General features: G+C 44.5%; 1 protein-coding gene across 4 annotated transcripts in view; it reads right to left on the bottom strand.

Annotated features, from left to right (window-relative positions):
* Positions 1 to 21047, bottom strand: part of LOC105471284 (solute carrier family 37 member 3) — a 64267-nt gene that overhangs the window by 1066 nt on the left and 42154 nt on the right. For 2 of the 4 annotated variants that reach the window (XM_011723672.2, XM_071094370.1), the window contains 8 exons: positions 20828 to 20924; positions 16956 to 17040; positions 16171 to 16349; positions 13547 to 13688; positions 10775 to 10876; positions 10120 to 10167; positions 8006 to 8157; positions 1546 to 1611 (listed from right to left, as the gene is read on the bottom strand). In XM_011723672.2, coding sequence (XP_011721974.1) covers positions 1546 to 1611; positions 8006 to 8157; positions 10120 to 10167; positions 10775 to 10876; positions 13547 to 13688; positions 16171 to 16349; positions 16956 to 17040; positions 20828 to 20924 — 871 coding nt within the window. Of the gene's footprint in view, positions 1 to 1545; positions 1612 to 8005; positions 8158 to 10119; positions 10168 to 10774; positions 10877 to 13546; positions 15014 to 15173; positions 15275 to 16170; positions 16350 to 16955; positions 17041 to 20827; positions 20925 to 21047 lie in introns of those variants that run through there. The other 2 variants (XM_071094368.1, XM_071094369.1) reach the window with 2 other exon arrangements.

Here is a 21047-nt window from a genome sequence, read left to right as displayed (position 1 = left end):
CCAGGAGGTCAAGGCTGTAGTGAGCTGTATTCGTGCCACTGCACTCCAGCCTGGGTGACTGAATGAGACCCTGTCTCAAAAAAATAAGTTAAAGGCCGGGCGCGGTGGCTCAAGCCTGTAATCCCAGCACTTTGGGAGGCCGAGACGGGCGGATCACGAGGTCAGGAGATCGAGACCATCCTGGCTAACATGGTGAAACGCCGTCTCTACTAAAACATACAAAAAACTAGCCGGGCGAGGTGGCAGGCACCTGTAGTCCCAGCTACGCGGGAGGCTGAGCCAGGAGAATGGCGTGAACCTGGGAGGCGGAGCTTGCAGTGAGCTGAGATCCGGCCACTGCACTCTAGCCTGGGTGACAAAGCAAGACTCTGTCTCAAAAAAAAAAAAAAAAAAAAAAAGTTAAAAAAATAAACAATGACTTATTCTTTATTGGCTATTTCCAAGAAAGCAGAGAATCCCAGCCAAGATTGTCTAGGGCATCATAAATATTTCCTCAAGAAACTATCACCGTTTTAGAACCGGGAAACATGACAGTGTTAATTACAGCAATGCTGCTCTTTTAACTCAGTGTTGCTTGGTGTACATTGTAATTTACTTCAGAATTCCTAAATTATATTCAGCAGATAGAGAGTAGCCTAGAAGAGGATACTGATTAGGGGCTGGTGATACTTTAAATAAGTCTCTTCTTGTTTTTCTGAAGTCATAAATGGCAATATTCATTAGACTCAGGTCAAGAGCAAACTGAGAGCCTTTTTCTTCCTTAAAAAGAAGAATGTGAGGTCAGGCGCAGTGGCTCATGCCTGTAATCCCAGCACTTTGGGAGGCCGAGTCGGGTGGATCCTCTGAGGTCGTCAGAAGTTCAAGACCAGCCTGGCCAATATGGTGAAACACCGTCTCTATTAAAAATACAAAAATTAGCCGGGCGTGGTGGCAGGTGCCTGTAATCCCAGCTATTCGGGAGGCTGAGGTGGGAGAATCGCTTGACCCGGGAGGCAGAGGCTGCAGTGAGCCGAGATCATGCCACCACACTTTAGCCTGGGCAACAGAGCAAGACTGCCTCAAAAAAAAAAAGAAGAAGAAAGAAGAAGAAAGAAGAAAGAAGAAAAAGAAGGAAGAAGAAGGAAGAAGGAAGAAGGAAGAAGGAAGAAGGAAGAAGGAAGAAGGAAGAAGGAAGAAGGAGGAAGAAGAAGAAGAAGAAGAAGAAGAAGAAGAAGAAGAAGAAGAAGAAGAAGAAGAAGAAGAAGAAGAAGAAGAAGAAGAGGAGGAGGAGGAGGAGGAAGAAGAAGAAGAAGAAGAGGAGGAGGAGGAGGAGGAGGAGGAGGAGGAGAAGGAGGAGGAGGAGAGGAGAAGGAGAAGGAGAAGGAGAAGGAGAAGGAGAAGAAGGAGAAGGAGAAGGAGGTGTCTTTTAGACTAATAAAATGTTACTTTTCACAAAGGCGCCTTTAAAAGCAATCAACAATTCTGCTGAAGAAGTGACTTAAGTAAATGCTTTGAACTTAATTAATAGAAAAATGACTTTTTTTTTTTAAAGGAGCACCTACTTACCATGAGAATGAAAAAGTAGAAAACCCACATCCATCCTAGCTTGTCCCGGATCAGAGACACTAAATACTAAAAGGGAGAAAAAAAAATTACAATATAATTCTTTATAAGTTTATAAAAGGAAGCAGCTAAAAAGTAGATTAAACATGGCTATTTTAGAAAATAAGAAGGGGACACAGGATTTGTATGTTTTGCAGTTTACAGAGCTCTTCCACATACATGTGCCTGCTGTGATTAACGGCCCATTTAAGCATGCAGAGTCTAAATGGAAAAACCATATAGTAGAAGTTGTCAGTTTATTTATTTATTTATTTATTGGTTATTTTTTGGGACGGAGTCTTGCTCTGTCGTCCAGGCTGGAGGGCAGTGGCGCAATCTCGGCTCACTGCAAGCTCCGCCTCCCGGGTTCACGCCATTCTCCTGCCTCAGTCTCCCGCGTAGCTGGGACTACAGGCGCCGCCACCACAGCCGGCTAACTTTTTGTATTTTTAGTAGAGACGCTGTTTCACTGTGTTAGCCAGGATGGTCTCGATCTCCTGACCTTGTGACCCGCCCGCCTCAGCCTCCCAAAGTGCTGGGATTACAGGCGTGAGCCACCGCACCCGGCCCAGAAGGTTTATTTTATTCACTTTGCTATTTAGAGAGGAAGATGAACATCCACAAGCTACACCCACTTAATCATTCTTTCTTCCAATGAAAGGTACTATAATTGATGCCTCAAAAAGAGTTTGTCTTTAAGTATGCCACTCATTTTCCAATCATACTGTTTGCTCACAGTGTTGCTGTACTACCTTTGCATCCTACAGCATATCCATTTACTTTTTCAATTACTGAAAAGGATCTAATTGCACTTATTTAACCCATTTTCTTTTTTTCTCTTATTATGGTAAGATATAACTTACATAAAATTTGCCATTTTAATCTTTTTTTTCTTTTTTCTTTTTTTTTGAGATGGAGTCTCCCTCTGTTGCCCAGGCTGGAGTGCAGTGGCGTGATTTTGGCTCACTGCAAGGTCTGCCTCCCGGGTTCACGCCGTTCTCCTGCCTCAGCCTCCCAAGTAGCTGTGACTACAGGCGCCTGCCACCACGCCCAGCTAATTTTTTGTATTTTTAGTAGAGACAGGTGTTAGCCAAGGATGGTCTCAATCTCCTGACCTCGTGATCCACCCACCTTGGGCTCCCAAAGTGCTGCGATTACAGGCGTAAATCACCGCACCCGGCCCATTTTAAACATTTTTAAGTGTGCAATCCAGTGGTATCAGTTACATTCATAATGTTGTACAACCATCACCACTATCTATTTCTAAACTTTTTCATCATCCAAATAGAAACTCTGTTCCTAATAAGAAATTAACTGCCCATCTCCCCAGCTCCTGCTAACCTCTTCTTTCTGGTTCCATGAATTGGCCTATGCTAGATATTTCATGTAAATGGAATCATAATATTTGTCCTTTTATGTCTGGAATGTTTAGCATAATGCTTTCAGGGTAGACTACATTGGAACTTCACTCCTCTTTTTTTGGAGATGGGGTCTCACTCTGTCGCCTAGGCTGGAGTGCAGCGGGCAATCTCTGCTCACTGCAACCTCCGTCTCCCAAGTTCCAGCAATTCTCCTGCCTCAGCCTCCCAAGTAGCTGGGATTACAGGCGTGAGTCAGCATACTCGGCTAATTTTTGTATTTTTAGTAGAGATGAGGTTTTACCACGTTGCCCAGGCTGGTCTGGAACTCCTGACCTCAGGTGATTCACCCACCTCAGCCTCCCAAAGTGCTGGGATTACAAGCGTGAGCCACTGCACCTGCCCCCCCCTCCTTTTTTTTTGAAATGGAGTTTTGCTCTGTCACCCAGGCTGAAGTACAGTGGTGCGATCTCAGCTCACTGCAACCTCCTCCTCCCAGGTTCAAGGGATTGTCCTGCCTCAGCCTCCCAAGTAGCTGAGGTGCCACCATGCCCGGCTAATTTTTGTATTTTTAGTAGAGACGAGGTTTCACCATGTTGGCCAGGCTGGTCTTGAACTCCTAATCTCAGGTGATCCACCTGCCTCGGCCTCCCAGAGTGCTGGGATTAAAAGGGGCAGGGTCTTTCTCTGTTGCCCAGGCTGTAGTGTAATAGTATGATAACAGCTCACTGTAACCTCCCTTCATTTCTTTTTAATGGCTCATTAGTATTCCATTGTATGGATATACCACATTTTGTTTCTCCATTCATCTGCTGATGGACCGGAGTTGTTTCTACCTTTTGGCTACTATGAATAATGCTGCCATAAATGTTGACATACAAATATCTGAGTCTCAGTTTTCTTTTTTTTCTTTTTTGTTTGAGACAGAGTCTTCCTCTGTCACCCAGGCTGCAATGCGGTGGTGCAATCTTGGCTCACTGCAACCTCCACCTCTCAGGTTCAAGCAATTCTCCTGCTTTAGCCTCCCAAGTAGCTGGGATTACAGGCACCTGCCACCACATCCAGCTAATTTTTGTATTTTTAGTAGAGATGGGGTTTCACCATGTTGGCCAGGCTGGTCTCGAACTCCTGACCTCAAGTGATCCACCCACCTCGGTCTCCCAAAGTGCTGCGATTACAGGCGTGAGCCATGGTGCCCGGCCCCCAGTTTTCAATCTTTTGGGAAATACCTAGGAGTGGAATTGCTGGGTCATATGGTAATTCTATTTAAATTTTTTTTTTTTTTTTTTTTTTTGAGACGGAGTCTCACTCTGTCGCCCAGGCTGGAGTGCAGTGGCCGGATCTCAGCTCACTGCAAGCTCCGCCCCCCGGGTTCACGCCATTCTCCTGCCTCAGCCTCCCGAGTAGCTGGGACTATAGGCGCCTGCCACCTCGCCCGGCTAGTTTTTTGTATTTTTTAGTAGAGACGGGGTTTCACCGTGTTAGCCAGGATGGTCTCGATCTCCTGACCTCGTGATCCGCCCGTCTCGGCCTCCCAAAGTGCTGGGATTACAGGCGTGAGCCACCGCGCCCGGCCTTAAATTTTTTTGAAGAAGCACCGAAGTATTTTTCACAGAAGCTGCATCATTTTGCAGTCCCACCAGCAATGCAGGGCTTCAATGTCTGCACAGCCTCGCCAACACCAGTCACCTGTCCTGGTTTTTAATTACAGCCATCACAGAAAGTATGAAGTCACAACTCACTGTGTTTTTGATTTGCAATTTCCTAATGACTAAGGATGTTGAGACTCTTCATGTGCTTATTGGTCATTTGTACACATTTGTCATGAAGATTTGTCCTTATGTTTTCTTCTATGAGTTTTACAATTTTAAGTTCTTAAAGTTAGGCCTTTAATTCATTTTGAGGTAATTTCTGCATATGAGGTAAGGTAAGAGTCCAACCTCATTCTTTTTTTTTTTTCTTTCCTCCCCCACTCCTCAGCTCCAACTTCATTCTTTTCATGTGGATATCCAGTTTTCCCAATACTGTTTATTGAGAGACCATCCTTTCTCCATTGAATGGTCCTGGCACCCTTGTCAAAAATCAGTTTGGCCACAGGCACAAAAGGATAACATTCTTTGATCACATTATTACTGAAATGTACATGTGAAAAAAATTAATGCAGAATGACTATGTGATTTTTATTAGATCACATCATGTGAAGCAAAAAAGAGGTCTAATCATCCACTAAAGGAAGCACAGGGTGCTCCAAACTCTGACTGCAACTTTATCTTTTTTTTTTTTTTTTTTTTTAAGACAGGGTCTTGGCCTGGCAAAGTGGCTCATGCCTGTAATCCTAGCACTTTGAGAGGCCGAGGCAGGAGGATCACTTCAGCCCGGGAGTTTGAGACCAGTCTGGGCAACATGGTGAAACCCCATCTCTACAAAAAAAAATACAAGAATTAGCTGGGCGTGGTGGTGCGTACCTGCAGTCCAGTCTACTTGGGAGGCTGAGGTGGGACAATCGCTTGAGTCCCAGAAGGCAGAGGTTGCAGTGAGCCAAGATCCTGCCACTGCACTCCAGCCTGGGCGACAGAGTCAGACCCTGTCTCCAAAAAAAAAAAAAAAAAGAGAGAGAGAGACAGGGTCTGGCTCTGTCACCCAGGCTGGAGTGGAGTGGTGTGATCATGGCTCACTGCAGCCTTGACTTCCCAGGCTCAAGCAATCCTCCCATCTCAGCCTCTTAAGTAGTTGGGACAGGCACATACCACCATGCCCAGCTCACTTTTTTTTTTTTTTTGTAGAGATGAGGGTCTCACTATGTTGCTTGGGCGCCTCAAGCAATCCTCCTGCCTTGGCCTCCCAAAGTGCTGGGATTACCGGCATGAGCCACCACACCCAGCCTCATGTATAAGTTTTAATGTGGACATTCATTCTCATTTCTCTTGGGCAGATACTGCAATTTAATTTTACTGAACTCCTAGTATATGTCAAAAAAAGCACTAAGCACTGGGTATGCAAAGACGAAGGAAACAAGCACAGCACCTGTCACGGTGTATCCCCTTTACACCGTGACAGGTGCCTACTAGAGGACCGCATCAACTGCTATGGCAACCTGAAGGAGAAACAATTCTTTACTTGGGAAGTCAGGGAAAGATGAGGGCAACAAAGTTATTCAGGGTAAATTAGTACACTGGCTAAGGACAGGACTGATAGAGTTTAACGCTAAGTCACAGAGTTTGGGATTTCACCCCTTAGGCAATGGGAAATCATTCAAAACTCAACATGGAAGAGGAATGAGTAAAGCTAACAGTGACTTACTCCAGATATGCTTCCCCGACCATGAAGGTCAGTCTAGGACCCAAGTTCACAGTGAGGGATCTGGATACTGGCAGGTGAGGCAATCTAAATAAAAGCAAACTCTCTGAAATACTCATTATAATCCACCCATTTAGTTAGTGAAGAAAACATTCGAAATGAAGGATAACTTAAAATAATATAATGTCAGAAAAGGATGCCCAATGCAGTCACTCTCTACCCCAAAGAGGAAAATATCTGAACTGACGGCTGGGAGCATTTTTCAATTCCCACTCCAGAGCATGATCAGGTAAGCACATTTTTCAAGTCTTTGCTAAGGTTTTTGTTTCTTTGGGGTTTTTTGCCCTTTAGTCTTATAATCAAATATGCTAAGCATATCAATCGTTCATTCCACAAGTAATGTCTACCGTGTGCCAGTCACTGTTCTCGGTACTAAGGTGACAGAAGAACATACAACAAAATGCCACATTCAGGAAGCTTATGTTACAGTGGGAGGGACAGACATTAACAAGCGCATATAGACTATTAAAATACGGCTAGGTAGTCAAAGTATTAACATGGCTTACTTTACCTCAATACTTGTCTCTCATTAACCACTAGCAATCAGACATTAGCAATTCACCCCCACCAAGCAAGTAACAATAATCGTCAAGGCTATTAATGACCTCCTAGATGTCAAAACTAAGAGCCTAAGAGACAAATCCTTCAGTTCTCCTTCTACTGACCTCTCTACATCCATGACCTTACTAACGCTTTCTCAAACGCAGTTCCCTTGACTATAGGTTACTCTGCTGCCTTCCTCTTTCTTTGACCACTGGGCATTCCCTGAGGCTCGGCCAACATTCTCTTTCCCCATTAAATGGTTCATTCACTTCCACAGGTTCAACTATTTTTATCCATACAGATGACTCTCAAATCCATCTTTTAGCAAAATTAGTACTCTACAATCTGTAGTGGTATATCCTAGAAGAGGCATGACTCATTACTGTGCCAGAAAAGAAATATCTGTCCCAGAGAAAGCCTGAATTTATGCCAAAAAAAAAAAAAGGTCAACGTAAATAGTTCTAAGTATAGTAGGCCAATCTTAGTGTAGGGATCTCAAACATCCGAGTGCGGAAGAATCACCGAGGCGGCTTGTTGAAAATACAGATCTGTAGGTTCTAACTCAGCGAGTCTGTAGTACACTTGGTGTTCTGTACTTTAATGAGTGCCCCAGATGATTCTGATACCAGACACTTATGGGCCACTCTTTGAGATACGGTCAGAGATTTTTGGACACACAGGAAGTAGAGCAAGTGATTCAGAAGCAGCTGCAGAGTCCATGGCCATGTCTGGTGGGGCCCAGGAAGGAACATGTATGCAGTAGAGTGTCTGGGAGAGGGAGACAGGAGACAGCAATGGTGGGGTCCACATGCCAGGTGGGGATAACAAGAAGCGCCCCTGGCCATGGAACACCAGGTTCAGCCTGGAAAGAAAGAAGGGGGTGGTGGGCTGGGGCAGAAGGATCTGTCTGTCTTATGAGGTCTTAGCTTATTTGCAGACAGGAAGAATCTAGAAGTATAAGTAGAAAAAAGGAACTAAAAAAAATGGAGAGTTCTTCCACATTAGGAGGCATCAGCTGGTTCTGAGAAGAGACGGAAGTCCTTGGGCTCTCGGAACAGCATTCTATAGCACAAGAGTGCCACCTACTGAGGCCCAGAGGGCAGGTTCACGTTCAGGCGCCTTTGAGGGAAGACATTAGAATCCCAGCCCCTCTCCTGTTCTCTCACCTGGCCCACAGCAGCTCCAATGCTCCCCGAACCATCAACAATTCCTGTGACAGTGGCCAAGGCCTCACTGCTCCCTTGGATGAGCTCCTGGCGACCCAAGTCCGCGGAAATAGCAGAACTAATCATATTAGAAGGTCCACCAATAAAAAATCCTGAAGTCACAAACAGAACAGGTTCTTATTAAAACACAATTCACAACCACTAGCAATCTACTGCATAAGGCAAAATAATATCCCAATAGTTTTCTTAATATGTTGGACAGACGTGGAAAAAAAAGGAAACCCCCAGATAGTATCATTTTCAAACTATTAATAGTTAACATCCACGTTCCTGAAATCTCTTCTTGAATTATGTGACACTCTAGTATATTTTGTAGAAACCAAAGATACAAAAATATAGTGAAACACATAGCCTGTCTAATCCTGTGAAGTTTACATTCATTAATATCAACTGCACTAGCTTTTCAAATAAATTCTATTATGGTAGAGTTGCATCATATGATCTTTCCACTACACAAATTCAACCAGGAATACTGAAAAAAAGAGCAAAGAGGAAAAAGCCACTGAAATGGAGCAGGTGACGCTACCTGCCACTGCTCTCAGTGAGGCTGCCCATGAATCAGGCATGGGATGGCCCAGGTGATTCTGTTCTCACTGCTGGTATCAGTTCCATGTACCCCAAGCAGAATGAGCAGCTCACTCTGCCAAGCACGATCTAAAGTTTAAAATAAGTAACTTTTCTGGCTGGGCGCAGTGGCTCATGCCTGTAATCTCAGCACTTTGAGGGGCTGAGGTGGGCAGATAACCCGAAGTCAGGAGTTCGAGACCAGCCTGGGCAACATGGTGAAACACTGTCTCTACTAAAAATACAAAAATTAGCTGGGCGTGGTGGCAGGCGCCTGTAATCCCAGCTACTCGGGAGGCTGAGGCAGAAGAATCACTTGAATCCAGGAGGTAGAGGTTGCAGTAAGCTGAGATCGCACCACTGCATTCCCGTCTGGGTGACAAGAGCAAGACTCCTTCTCAAAAATAAAAATAAAATAAGTTTAAAATAAGTAATTGTTCTGGCTGGGGATGGTGGCTCATGCCTGTAATCCCAGCATTTTGGGAGGCTAAGGCGGGTGGATCACCTGAGGTCAGGAGTTTGAGACCAGCCTGGGCAACATGGTGAAACACTGTCTCTACTAAAAATACAAAAATTAGCTGGGCAGGGTGGTGCATGCCTATATTACCAGCTACTCAGGGGGCTGAGGCAGAAGAATCGCTTGAACCCAGGAGGTGGAGGTTGCAGTGAGCTGAGACTGCGCCACTACACTCCACCTGGGAAACAAAGCAAGATTCTGTCTCAATAAATAAATAATAAATAAAATAAGTAATTTTTCTATAACATAGTCCCTAAATGCACCCAACTATTCTATCTAGTGCTCAAGTGACAAAATGCTGACCGACTCCAACACAGGAGGAGACACAAGCTATTGTGGATTTTTTTGAAAGCTTGTGAATTGGTTTCCCATGTGGCATCTTTCTAAGTCACTTCTAGAAATAAAAGCAGAAGCTGGGACAGTAATCAAAAATCTTAGAAAATCTGCCAGATGCAGTGGCTCACACCTGTAATCCCAGCACTTTGGGAGGCCGAGGCAGGCAGATCACGAGGTCAGGAGATCGAGACCATCCTGGCTAACACAGTGAAACCCCATCTCTACTAAAAATACAAAAAATTAGCCAGGCGTGGTGGCGGGCGCCTGTGGTCCCAGCTACTCGGCAGGCTGAGGCAAGAGAATGGCATGAACCTGGGAGGCAGAGCTTGCAGTGAGCCGAGATCGCGCCACTGCACTCCAGCCTGGGTGACAGAGCGAGACTCCATTTCAAAAACAAAAAAAATCTTAAGAAAATTTCTGTCAATAGGGACTGCTTCTGTCACAATAGGACTGAGGAGGTGATGTAAGAAAGAGCAGAGAAAAAGAATCTGGAAAAGGAGACATCTTTCCTTCTAAAATCTGAATTCTCTGTAATTAAGGTTTCGGTACTACTCAAATTGAGGGAGAAAACAGTTTCCCTTTTCCTCTGAATTGACAGAGTAGCAGAAGCACAGTGGAGCAGAGCCATGGGCCGCACCTGTAACAGTCATCAGAAGGGCATTGATGGCCTTATCGTTTGGAGAACCTGTGAGGGAAGACACAGACAAACCACGGTGACTTAAAAAGCGGACTCCACGTGCCTCTGCCAACAGTACGCAAAGATCTGAGTCTCCGCGACCTCACAAATCACTCCCAGAGACAACAAAGAGACACAACTCTCTCTGCCGCTTTCAACTCTGATTTGTAACGTCTGCCTCTTGCTGGTGCTCAAGCTAACGAGACTTCTAAAAGCTAAAGAAAAGCCCTACTCCTGTCTCAGCAGCATCTTAAGGGACATATACCACACCTACTAATTACCATCTTTCCGCTTTTGAAACCTGTTCCCTTTTTATTGTTTTATTGGCTATAATGCCATGCCTCTGGAGCCTCCCCCAAACAAAGCATATACACTCCCAAGCAAGCTTTTAAGCAAATTAACAAAGCAAAAGAGATGTCAGTTTCCTCCCAAGACAAATAAAACGATGTGATGACAGGTTTCCCAGGCATTCACAGGACAATGCAAAGGTGGCATATCAGGCCTTGAAGCAGGTCTCCAGGCTCTCCCTAGCACTGGTCACTGACTCCAGACAAAATGCCTTATTCCTACCAGATTAGGGAAGCAAAGGAATTCGTAATTGCAAAGGAATACTCACGACTATACCCGACAAGGGACCCAACCGCCAGAAGTAGACTCAAGGCAAGAACCGGCGCTCTCTTCTGTAGCACGTCAGAGATGAAGCCTTGCAAAGTTCCACCTTCAAGCACAGAGTGTCGAGCAATCAAAATCACTTCTAAGTTAGCTCGCTCACCTGAGGTGTGCTCCCCATTGGCCCTCTAGTCTCACTGGCAGCAGCCTAACACTGGTCTATCAAAAAATGTGGCTGGGCCGGGCGCGGTGGCTCACGCCTGTAATCCCAGCAGTTTGGGAGGCCGACGTGGGCAGATCACGAGGTCAGGAGATACAGATCATCCTGGCCAACATGGTGAAACCCCCTCTGTACTAATAAAGTACAAAAAAATTAGCCGGGCATGGTGGCAGGTGCCTGTAGTCCCAGCTACTCAGGAGGCTGAGGCAGGAGAAGGGTGTGAACCTGGGAGGCAGAGCTTGCAGTGAGCCGAGATTGTGCCACTGCACTCCAGCCTGGGCGACAGAGTGAGACTCCGTCTAAAAAAAAAAAATATATATATATGGCTGACTCCCTGAAAAGGGGTCCTCCATTACTTCCTTTTAGGAAGATAAATTGTCTGTTAAATCGCCATGATGACCAATGCGGACAGGCGACCACAAATCAGACAGCAAAACATGAAAAAAGGAAAAACGGTCAAAACCATGGGCTATCCCTTACAAAAACAAGCTGTGAATGCTATTTCTGATTTTTCTTTTTAATTTAAAAGATAATGAATTAAGAACTATGTCTCTCTGGGCATGGTGGCTCACACCTATAATCCCAGCACTTTGGGAGACCAAGGCCAGGGGACTGCTTGAGGCCAGGGGTTCAAACCAGCCTGGGCAACACAGTGCCCTTATCTCTATAAAAGATAAATTAGCCGGGCATGGTAGCACGTGCCTATATTCCCAGCTACTTGGGAGGCTGAGGTAGGAGGATTGCTTGGGCCCAGGAGGTTGAGGCTGTGGTGAACCGTATCGTGCTGCTGAACCCAGGAGGCTGAGGCTACCGTGAGCTGTATTGTGCCACTGCACTCTAGCCTGGGCAACAGAGCAAGACTGTGTCTCAAAAAATAAAAAATTGTGTCTTACAGTATATTGAGGCCAGTAGGTGGACACAGTGGCTCACGTCTGTAATCCCAGCACTTTGGGAGACGGAGGTGGGCAAATTGCCTGAGCCCAGGAGTTTGAGACCAGCCTGGGCAACACAGTGAAACGCCATCTCTACAAAAAATACAAAAAAAATAGCTGGGTGTGGTGGTGCGTGACTGTAGCCCCAGGTACTCAGGGGGCTGAGGTGGGAGGATCGCTTGAGCCCAGGAGGTTGTGGCTGCAGTGAGCCAAGATCATGCCACTGCCCTCCAGCATGGGCAACAGAGCAGTATCCCCATCTCCAAAAAAAAAAAAAAAAAAAAAAAATAGTGGCTAGTAAATATTCACTAAAATAAAATTTAGCAGTTATGGTTTGGTAATAGGACACAATCTTTAAAAAGCAGGGATATGAATCTTTCAAGCAACAATGTCACATACAGCACCATTCTGAGTTCTAGGGGCTACAGGACATCTGGTGTGTCCTTATCAGACAGGAGGCAGCTGGACAATTTCAACTTCAGAGGATACAGAAGTACAGTGAGGTCTAAAGGTTGCAACCTCACCTTTGGCTCTGGATTTAAGAATGCGGGCAGCCAAGTTCAAATACAGTAATATTAGATTGCCTAGCATAGACTGTGTGCTTTCACAAGCTCATGGCAGTTGAGTCTCACCACAATTCTAACCGTTAACATTATTGAAGGTTATTAAGATCTGGCATAGCCATGTAAGCAACACCCACTAAAGTACATTCTGCTCCTCTGTCTTATTTCCTTGTTCATACTTATTACTTCCTTGTTGATACGTCCAGCTACCACAAAATAAACCACTATTAAAATCTTTGTTTACAATGAAACAACTGTAAAACATTCACAAAAGTTAATCCCTGCTGTTACGTCTACCTCTATGATCTGACAACCTACATACTAAGGTGTGGTTCCCCTTTATCCTCAGCCGATATGTTCCATGACCCCCGCATTTGCCTGAAACCACAGACAGTAGCAAACTCTATATATACTATGTTTTTTTCTATACATACATTCCCATGATCAAGTTTAATTTATAAGTTGGGCACAGAAATTAACAGTAACTAACAAAAATAGAAAACAATAACAATATACTGTAACATAAGTTATGTGAATGGTCTCTCTGAAAATATCTTATTGTACAGTATTAAGAGTAACTGAAACTTCGAAAAGTGAAACCACAGATAAGGGGGGGACTGGTGTATTCTCCCTTATTAGGCTGGGGGAGGTGGGGAAAGCGGGAGGTAGATACAATGAACACGTTCACATTCTAACTTGGATCTCCGACATACAATTAGCTTTAGAGCTAAGATATCAATGAGAAAGCCGTATGAAAGGATTGCATTTAAAGAGATTTCCATGTGCTTCCCGAGACAAAAGAACTGATCCATCAACAAAGGACTAAGAAAAAAGAGCCCAGTAAATCACAGCGCTGCCTTAGGCTGGGTCTTCCTTTCTATGGACCACTTGTTTTTTCCTTTTTTTTTTTTTTTTTTTAAGAGTTTGGCTGTTTACTAATAGGACAGTTTAGGGAAATGGTTGTAGAATAAGTAATAAAACTTTAAATGAGGCCAGATTTCACAACCCAGTAAAAGATCACTAGTGACTAACTTTATTATGGAAAAGGCGCATCACTGGCATACCTACGATCCCTCCAACGTCGTACCAAATGGACAGCTTGTCGGCTTCCGCCTCCTTCCAGCCGAAGTTGTTACTCAGATAAAAGGGGAGCCAGAAGAAGAAGGAGTAATTCACTAACTTCAAGCAGGCGTAGGCCAGTGAGTACTACAAGAAAAGCATTCAACTCTCAGTGAGGGACAAATAGCACAGCATGACCACCATTTTTAATGTCATTTAAAAGCAAAACAAAATAAAGGAATTTAGGATGAACAGAACCTGATTTTACAATTAAACATCTCTACAAACCCCCACATGCCTGACTTCAGCCAGTCTCCCTCTGCTCTTCATCCCTGTTAACTTCTAGACAGGCATGTACAGCAGGCCTTTGGAATAAAAAACACATATGGCTACTTCTTAGCTGTCTCCAGTTTCTCCTCCTATCAGTTCTCCAGCAGAAGCAAGCCAGTGTTTGGAGCCTATAAGGCAGGGCACATGCCCACATTTCTTTATTCACACAAAGATGAATGGTATTCATGCCACTAACCAGCGTTAACCACAGGCAAAGAAGTCCAGGAAGCACCACGGCCTTTACTGGGAGCAGCCAAACGGGCTTGGTTATTCTACTCCTTGCCAAGGCAACACTATGAACAATGGAGAGCAAAGGGGCTACACTACAGTTCCAAGGTCTAAGAAGAGCAGCAGCATGATAATCCCTTTCACACTAGTTTCCAAAAGCTCCACATTCCCCGGTCCGGTGGCAAAGAAGAGAGTCTCTCTGGCGAGTCAAAAATGAAAGAACATGTCATCATCGTCCTTGTGACTCTCTCCTTTAGGGGAAAAAATGCTGCAGCTACATGAAGACGGTGGTGGGGCTGAGCCTCCTATATTCAACGCATTACTACCAGGAAATCCTGACATTTAGCATCAAAGGAAAAAGCGGGGGGGGAACAGAGGGGCTGACTTCAAAGGGTGTCTGGCTAGTATATTCTTTTCCCTGGAGCTGCCAGTTATTCCCTAGGTATCACTTGTTTTAAAACAGCTTCCCTGGCAGGCAACAGCCACCCCCTAGAGGGCCAAATCCCAATCACGAGTGCATTCTGACCAGACAGCCTGCTACAAAGACAAAGGAATTAAGTTAACTAGATTTCCTTTACATCCCTGCCCATGTCAGAGAACAATAGCTTGTGAAGAACAAAGGAACAGCAAAAGCGGTCCATATTTAGTCACAACAAAGATCTTTCTCAAAAATTAAACTATTACCAGTAGAGTATTTTAAAAACCAGTTAAAAGATAATAATCAATAGCATAAGAACAGGCCTAAAGCAACCTGCATTTCTCTTATATCGTATATCATCACTGGGTTAAAGGATTGTGGAAAAGCATTTTAACTCATACTTAACTCTGTTGGAAACGTGAGTTCTCTCAGCTTGGGGGCACCGACAGAAGAGGATTGACAGGCACGTATTAAGATGGCCTACAGATCACTCTACCTGAGGGATCACATTCATAAAGCACCGTTGACAAATGAAATAACAACAGGTGCTTGTTCAAAACACAACTGCCCAATGTTACAGGCCCCGGGGAAGACTGGAATAATTTCTATTCCATGGGAAGGGGAACTGAGACATACGGATGGGTTGCGTGACTTACCCCAGGTGTCACAGAAAGTTAGTGGGTAAGCTGGAAACATAACCTAGGCCTCTTAACTTCCACTCCAGTGCTAGAGCGCCCGAAACATCAAGACAGAAAAACTGCAGAAGGGATTTAGTGTAGACGTTAGAAGGCTTTCCTGACTGCACAGGCTGTGGAAAACACTGGAATGCATGACCAAGAAAGACTGTGGAGTGCTCTGTTCTGGACCCTTTAAAAGCGGGCAAGCTGGGCGCGGTGGCTCACACCTGTAATCCCAGCATTCTGGGAGGCCAAAGCGGGCAAGGAGGTCAGGAGATGGAGACCATCCTGGCTAACACAGTGAAACCCCGTCTCTACTAAAAATACAAAAAATTAGCTGGGTGTGGTGGCAGGCACCTGCAATCCCAGCTACTCGGGAGGCTGAGGCAGGAGAATCGCCTGAACCCGAGAGGTGGAGCTTGCAGAGAGCCAAGATTGCACCACTGCACTCCAGCCTGGGTGACAGAGCGGGACTCTGTCTCAAAAACATAAATAAATAATAAAAGGGGCAAGGCAGACTTAGGAACCATTCACAACCCTTCTTCTTGGTCCACATATAATCCTATAATACTTTGAAAGGCCCAAAAGTAGACATTAAAAAATATCAATTTTGCCTTTTTAGTCACATACTAGATCAGGGTCAGGAAAGCAGGGCTCTTTGGCCAAGTCTGGCCACGCCTAACTGTCCCATGTTTTCTGTGACTTATTTTGCTCTACAGAGCTGAGTAGTGGGGAGACTGGATGGTTTCCCGAAGTCGAAAATATTTACTCTCTGCCTCTTCATGGAAGGTTTGTCAACCCCTGCATTAGGGATCAGATAAGCTGAGGGGCACGAGACAACATTCCTCAGAACATATATTCCTAAAATAAAGTATCCAAGACAGGCTCAATACTTAGGGAAGCTTTATCCCAGGCAGAGGGGATGTCACGGGCTCTCACACCTCCCTGGCAGTGGTGAGATGTGAGTGGCTCTTACCGGTATGACTCCAGGAAGGCAACACGCCTGGTAGAAGCTTATTGCCTTGACTTGGGCGACAGAACTATCATCTTGGATTGAATAATTCGGCTCACATTCCTCTTCATTTTCACCACCATTAATTAATGGCCTGTGTGAGTCTTCTTCAAAGTTTTCTTCTGCCTCAATACCTGAGAGACCTAAAACAACAGCGACAGCCACTGTTTATGGAGAGACCACCACGTGCGAAGGGCTCGGCATATATCACTTCTTATGGGGCGATGTTATTTTTATTTCCATTTTACAGAAACAGCAACGAAAGTCCAGAGACCAAGGTCAACTAAGGTCAATTAAAGTCACACAGTCTGTCTAAAAATCCTGAAAAGATAGATGAATTGTACATCTGTTTGCTTCTGTGGTTTCGCTTGTATGTGATCTGTATTTAAGTACAGGTATCATTTTTGTGAATCACTTTTATGGATGAAAAGAAATGTTTCAAGAAGTGAAATTAGAAATACATCCATGTTCATTCCTTGCCAGTGTCTCAATTATAAAAATCATTTGCAAATGCGAAGATTTTCCTGTATCTACAAAAGATGTGCATCACTCCCCTCAAACACGTCCAGCTGTGCCAGGGGCTGGCTACAATGTCGACAGGACTCAAACGGCAGTACTGTTCTCCTTTCACTCACTAAAAGGAGCTCAGAGTTTTCCTAGGAAAAAAGAGATTCGATTTTTTTGGCCTCAGATTTCCTTTTGGCCATAATAGTAAGACATTCGGAATAGAAGGGACGGCTTCTCCTCACCAATTTCTTCTGGTGACACCAGGAGTCCAAAGAAGATAACGATCCCACCGGCAAACTGCACAGACGCCGTCACCAGAAAGGCATACTGGAGGAGAGGGGGAAAGGAGGTCCTTACATATCTGGGGACAGTCATCACAAGCATATTCAGTAAAGGCAGGTGGGGGGAGGTGGGGGTTGGGGAGAGGTGGGAAGGGAGACTGGTAAGCAAGGCAGCACCCAGTGCTTCTACTGGGCCAGGCGATGTGCAAAGTGTTCTACTCGTGTTCTCTCATTTAATTCTTCCTGGTGATTCTATGAGGCTCAGAGAGGAAAATTAAGGTCCCCTGGATACTAAGTGGTACTATTATGGTTGTGAAATTAGACTAGCTCCAAAAATCTAGTTATTTGTATCACATAGCCTCCCATAAAAGACAGTATCTGCCCTCGAAGGTATTACATACAGTTGAAGGGATTAATACATGAAACAATATTATAAAGCACCATGTAGTTGGATAAATGAGAAGGCCCAATCCTACTGAGAAACACATACAGGAATCCAGACGAAGGAAAGAGCTGAAGAGGCTGAAGCAGTAAGACACTGTCTTAGGGAAGAATGGAAAATGAAAGCCAATTGTCCATCTTTCCAGGCACATGGTAAGCAAAGGCACGGGGTGGAAGGAGATAGAAAGCTTACTGCACGACTCAAGGAGAGGGCTTCTGTTAGGGTATAACAGGGAAGAAAACTGATTTGGAAAGGTGACAGGTAGATTAAAGACTTTCCATCATCAGGCTGCACGGCTGAATTTTTATTTAACAGAGAATGGAGCCTGATGTGGACACTCTGAATTTTTAAACCAGTGAGTGACAAAATTAAAGCAGTGTTTCCAGAAGTCAAATCTGAGAGCAGCACAGGTGAACAGAAATTTTCATCTGAACCAACTACATAATCCAGGGGTGAGGCTAAGAAGCCTAGAATAAAGGTGGCCATGAACAAAGGGAATGAAGGACTTCTCACTGACCCTAACTACACCAAAACTCTTGGTGAGCTGTTTAAAAATGTATCCACTTTTTAAAAGAGCAAACTTACTTTTAATAATTTAGGTTTTTGAGTAGGTGATATATTCACATGATTCAAGCAATAGAGGAATAAGATATACAGTAAAGCTGGGCATGGCGGCTCACGCCTATAATCCCAGCACTTGGGGAGGCCGAGGTGGGCGGCTCACCCAAGGTCAGGAGTTCGAGACTAGCCTGGCCAACATGGTGAAACCCCGTCTCTACTAAAAATACAAAAATTACTCAGGCATGGTGGCATACACCTGTAATCCCAGCTACTCAGGAGACTGAGACAAGAGAATCCCCTGAACCCAGGAAGTTGCAGTAAGCTGAGATCACACCATTGCACTCCAGCCTGTGTGACAGAGTGAGACTCAGTCTTGGAAAAAATTAAAAAATGTACAGTAAAAACTCTCCCTCCTACCCCACCTTCCCTATCTGCTCAATTCTCCCAATTTTCCCAACATATAACCATTGCTGTTCATTTTTACTGCCCAGAAATCGTTTTGGAAACATACAAGCTAATACAAGCATATTCTCTTTCATTCTTCCTTCTTACAAAAACGGCATTCAATACAGTTTTACACCCTTGCCGTCTTCACTTAGCACACTATTTTTTTTTTTTTTTTTTTGAGACACAGTCTTGCTTTGCCACTCAGGCTGGAGTGCAGTGGCGTGATCTTGGTTCACTGCAACCTCTGCCTCTCAGATTCAAGAAATTCTCTGCCTCAGCCTCTGGAATAGCTGGGATTACAGGTGCCCGTGACCATGTTTGGCTAATTTTTGTATTTTTAGTAGAGACGGGGTTTCACCATGTTGGCCAGGCTGGTCTCGAACTCCTGACCTTGTGATCCACCTGCCTTGGCCTCCCAAAGTGCTGGGATTACAGGCATGAGCCACCGCACTCGGCCCACTTAGCACACTTTTGAGATTGTTGCAGTGTACTGCTCTGCAACATTCTGGCATTATAAACAATGCCAAAATAAAGAACCTTGTAGATGTATCATTTGCATGTGTTTCAATCTATTCATCTGTGTGAATAATTCCTGGAGGTGGAACTGCTCAGTGTGTGTAGCTGTAATTTTGATAAGATACTGCCTTTTTGATCCCTCCACGAGTTAGTGACTCTGTTAGTCTTTCGATTGTAATGCCTGTCTCTTCAGGTTCTTACAAGTACAACATGTTTTCAAACTTTTGGATTTTTACCAGTCTAATAAGTATAGAGTATAGTTTTTCTCCCCCCCCTCCTTTTTTTAAATAACATAGCTTTAATTTGCATTTCCCTGCTAAGTTCTGTAAGAACAGAGATTTTTGTCTCTTTTGGTCAGTTCTATATTCTACAGTTCCAAGAGCACATATGGGGAGTTAAATATTTATTAAATGAATAAGCAGTGAGTAGAATATTTTACATATAGTTACAAGCCATTTCTATATCCTTTCCATAACTATACATTCAAATTCTGTATCTTTCTGTTGTTGGTCTTTTTCTTAAAATTCATGGATGCTCTTTACATATGAGAGGGATTAGCCTTTGTTTTTGGTGGGTTTTTTTGTTTTTTTTTGAGACAGGGTCTTGTTCCATCACCCAGATTGGAGTGCAGTGGTGTGTTTTGGCTCACTGTACCCTCCAGCTCCCAGGCTCAAGCAATCAATCCTCCCACCTCAGCCTCCTGAATAGCAGGAACTACAGGCACACACCCCCACACTCAGCTAATTTTTTAGTTTTTTTGTAGATACGAGGTCTTATTATATCGCCCAGGCTGGTCTTGAACTCCTGGGCTCAAGTGATTCTTCTACTTCAGCCTCCCAAAGTGCTGGGATTACAGGTGTGAGCCGCCATGCCTGACCCAGGTTAGTCCTTTATCTGTAACATCAGTTGCGGCCGGGCGTGGTGGCTCAAGCCTGTAATCCCAGCACTTTGGGAGGCCGAGGCGGGCGGATCACAAGGTCAGGAGATCGAGACCACAGTGAAACCCCGTCTCTACTAAAAATACAAAAAATTAGCCGGGCGCGGTGGCGGGCGCCTGTAGTCCCAGCTACTCAGGAGGCTGAGGCAGGAGAATGGCGGGAACCCGGGAGGCGGAGCTTGCAGTGAGCCGAGATCGCGCCACTGCACTCCAGCCTGGGCAACAGCGTGAGACTCCGTCTCAAAAAAAAATAAAAAAAAAAAATAAAAACATCAGTTGCAAATACTTCTCAACTGGTTATATGTCTTTAGGCTCTCCATAGTGTTTTTGTTATGAATAATTTTTTATATTAAATAATACTGTGGCCATTTAAAACTATGTAGAACTGTGTCTGGATAATTTTTATGTGTTTGAATATATCAGAAATGTGTCTACTTTTAATGAATATATCAAAAGGTTGTCTACTTTTTTTAAAAATTATTTTTGAATGGAGTCTCACTCTGTCACCCAGGCTGGAGTGAAGTGGTACGACCTTGGCTCACTGGAACCTCCGCCTCCCGGGTTCAAGTGATTCTCCTGTCTCAGCATCCGGAGTAGCTGGAACTATAGGCATGCACCACCACACCCGGCTGATGTTTGTATTTTTTGAGTAGAGATGGGGTTTCACCATGTTGGCCAAGCTAGTCTCAAACTCCTGACCTCAGGTGATCCGCCCACCTTAGCCTCCCAAAGTGCTGGGGTTACAGGTGTGAGCCACCATGCCCGGTCAGAAGTTTGACTACTTTTAATACAAGCCTTGCCCTATCCAGACACAGTTCTGCATAGTTTTAAATGGCCACAGTATTATTTAATATATAAAAAGCAACACACATGTGCGCACACACAGAGAGAGAGAGAGAGAGAGCATGAGAGCTAGAAAACAACACCTACCTCATAACCATACTGAAGAACAGAAGAAGCTAGGCACGCTCCCAAAATGTTGCCCACAGAAGCACAGGCACTCCAGAGACCAAAAACAACTCCTCGTCTAAGATGGAAAACAGTGGGAGACAAAGGACCACGGTCAGAAGAGATACTCTGGGCAGTTCAAAATACAAAACAGCCAAAACCACCAAGGTGCATACTACCAAGACTAAACACGCTATTTTAA

Source organism: Macaca nemestrina, chromosome 4 (genome assembly GCF_043159975.1).
Source record: "Macaca nemestrina isolate mMacNem1 chromosome 4, mMacNem.hap1, whole genome shotgun sequence".
Lineage (NCBI taxonomy): Eukaryota > Metazoa > Chordata > Mammalia > Primates > Cercopithecidae > Macaca > Macaca nemestrina.
Note: the sequence above shows the minus strand (reverse complement) of the source record. Positions and strands in the feature narration are given on the sequence as shown.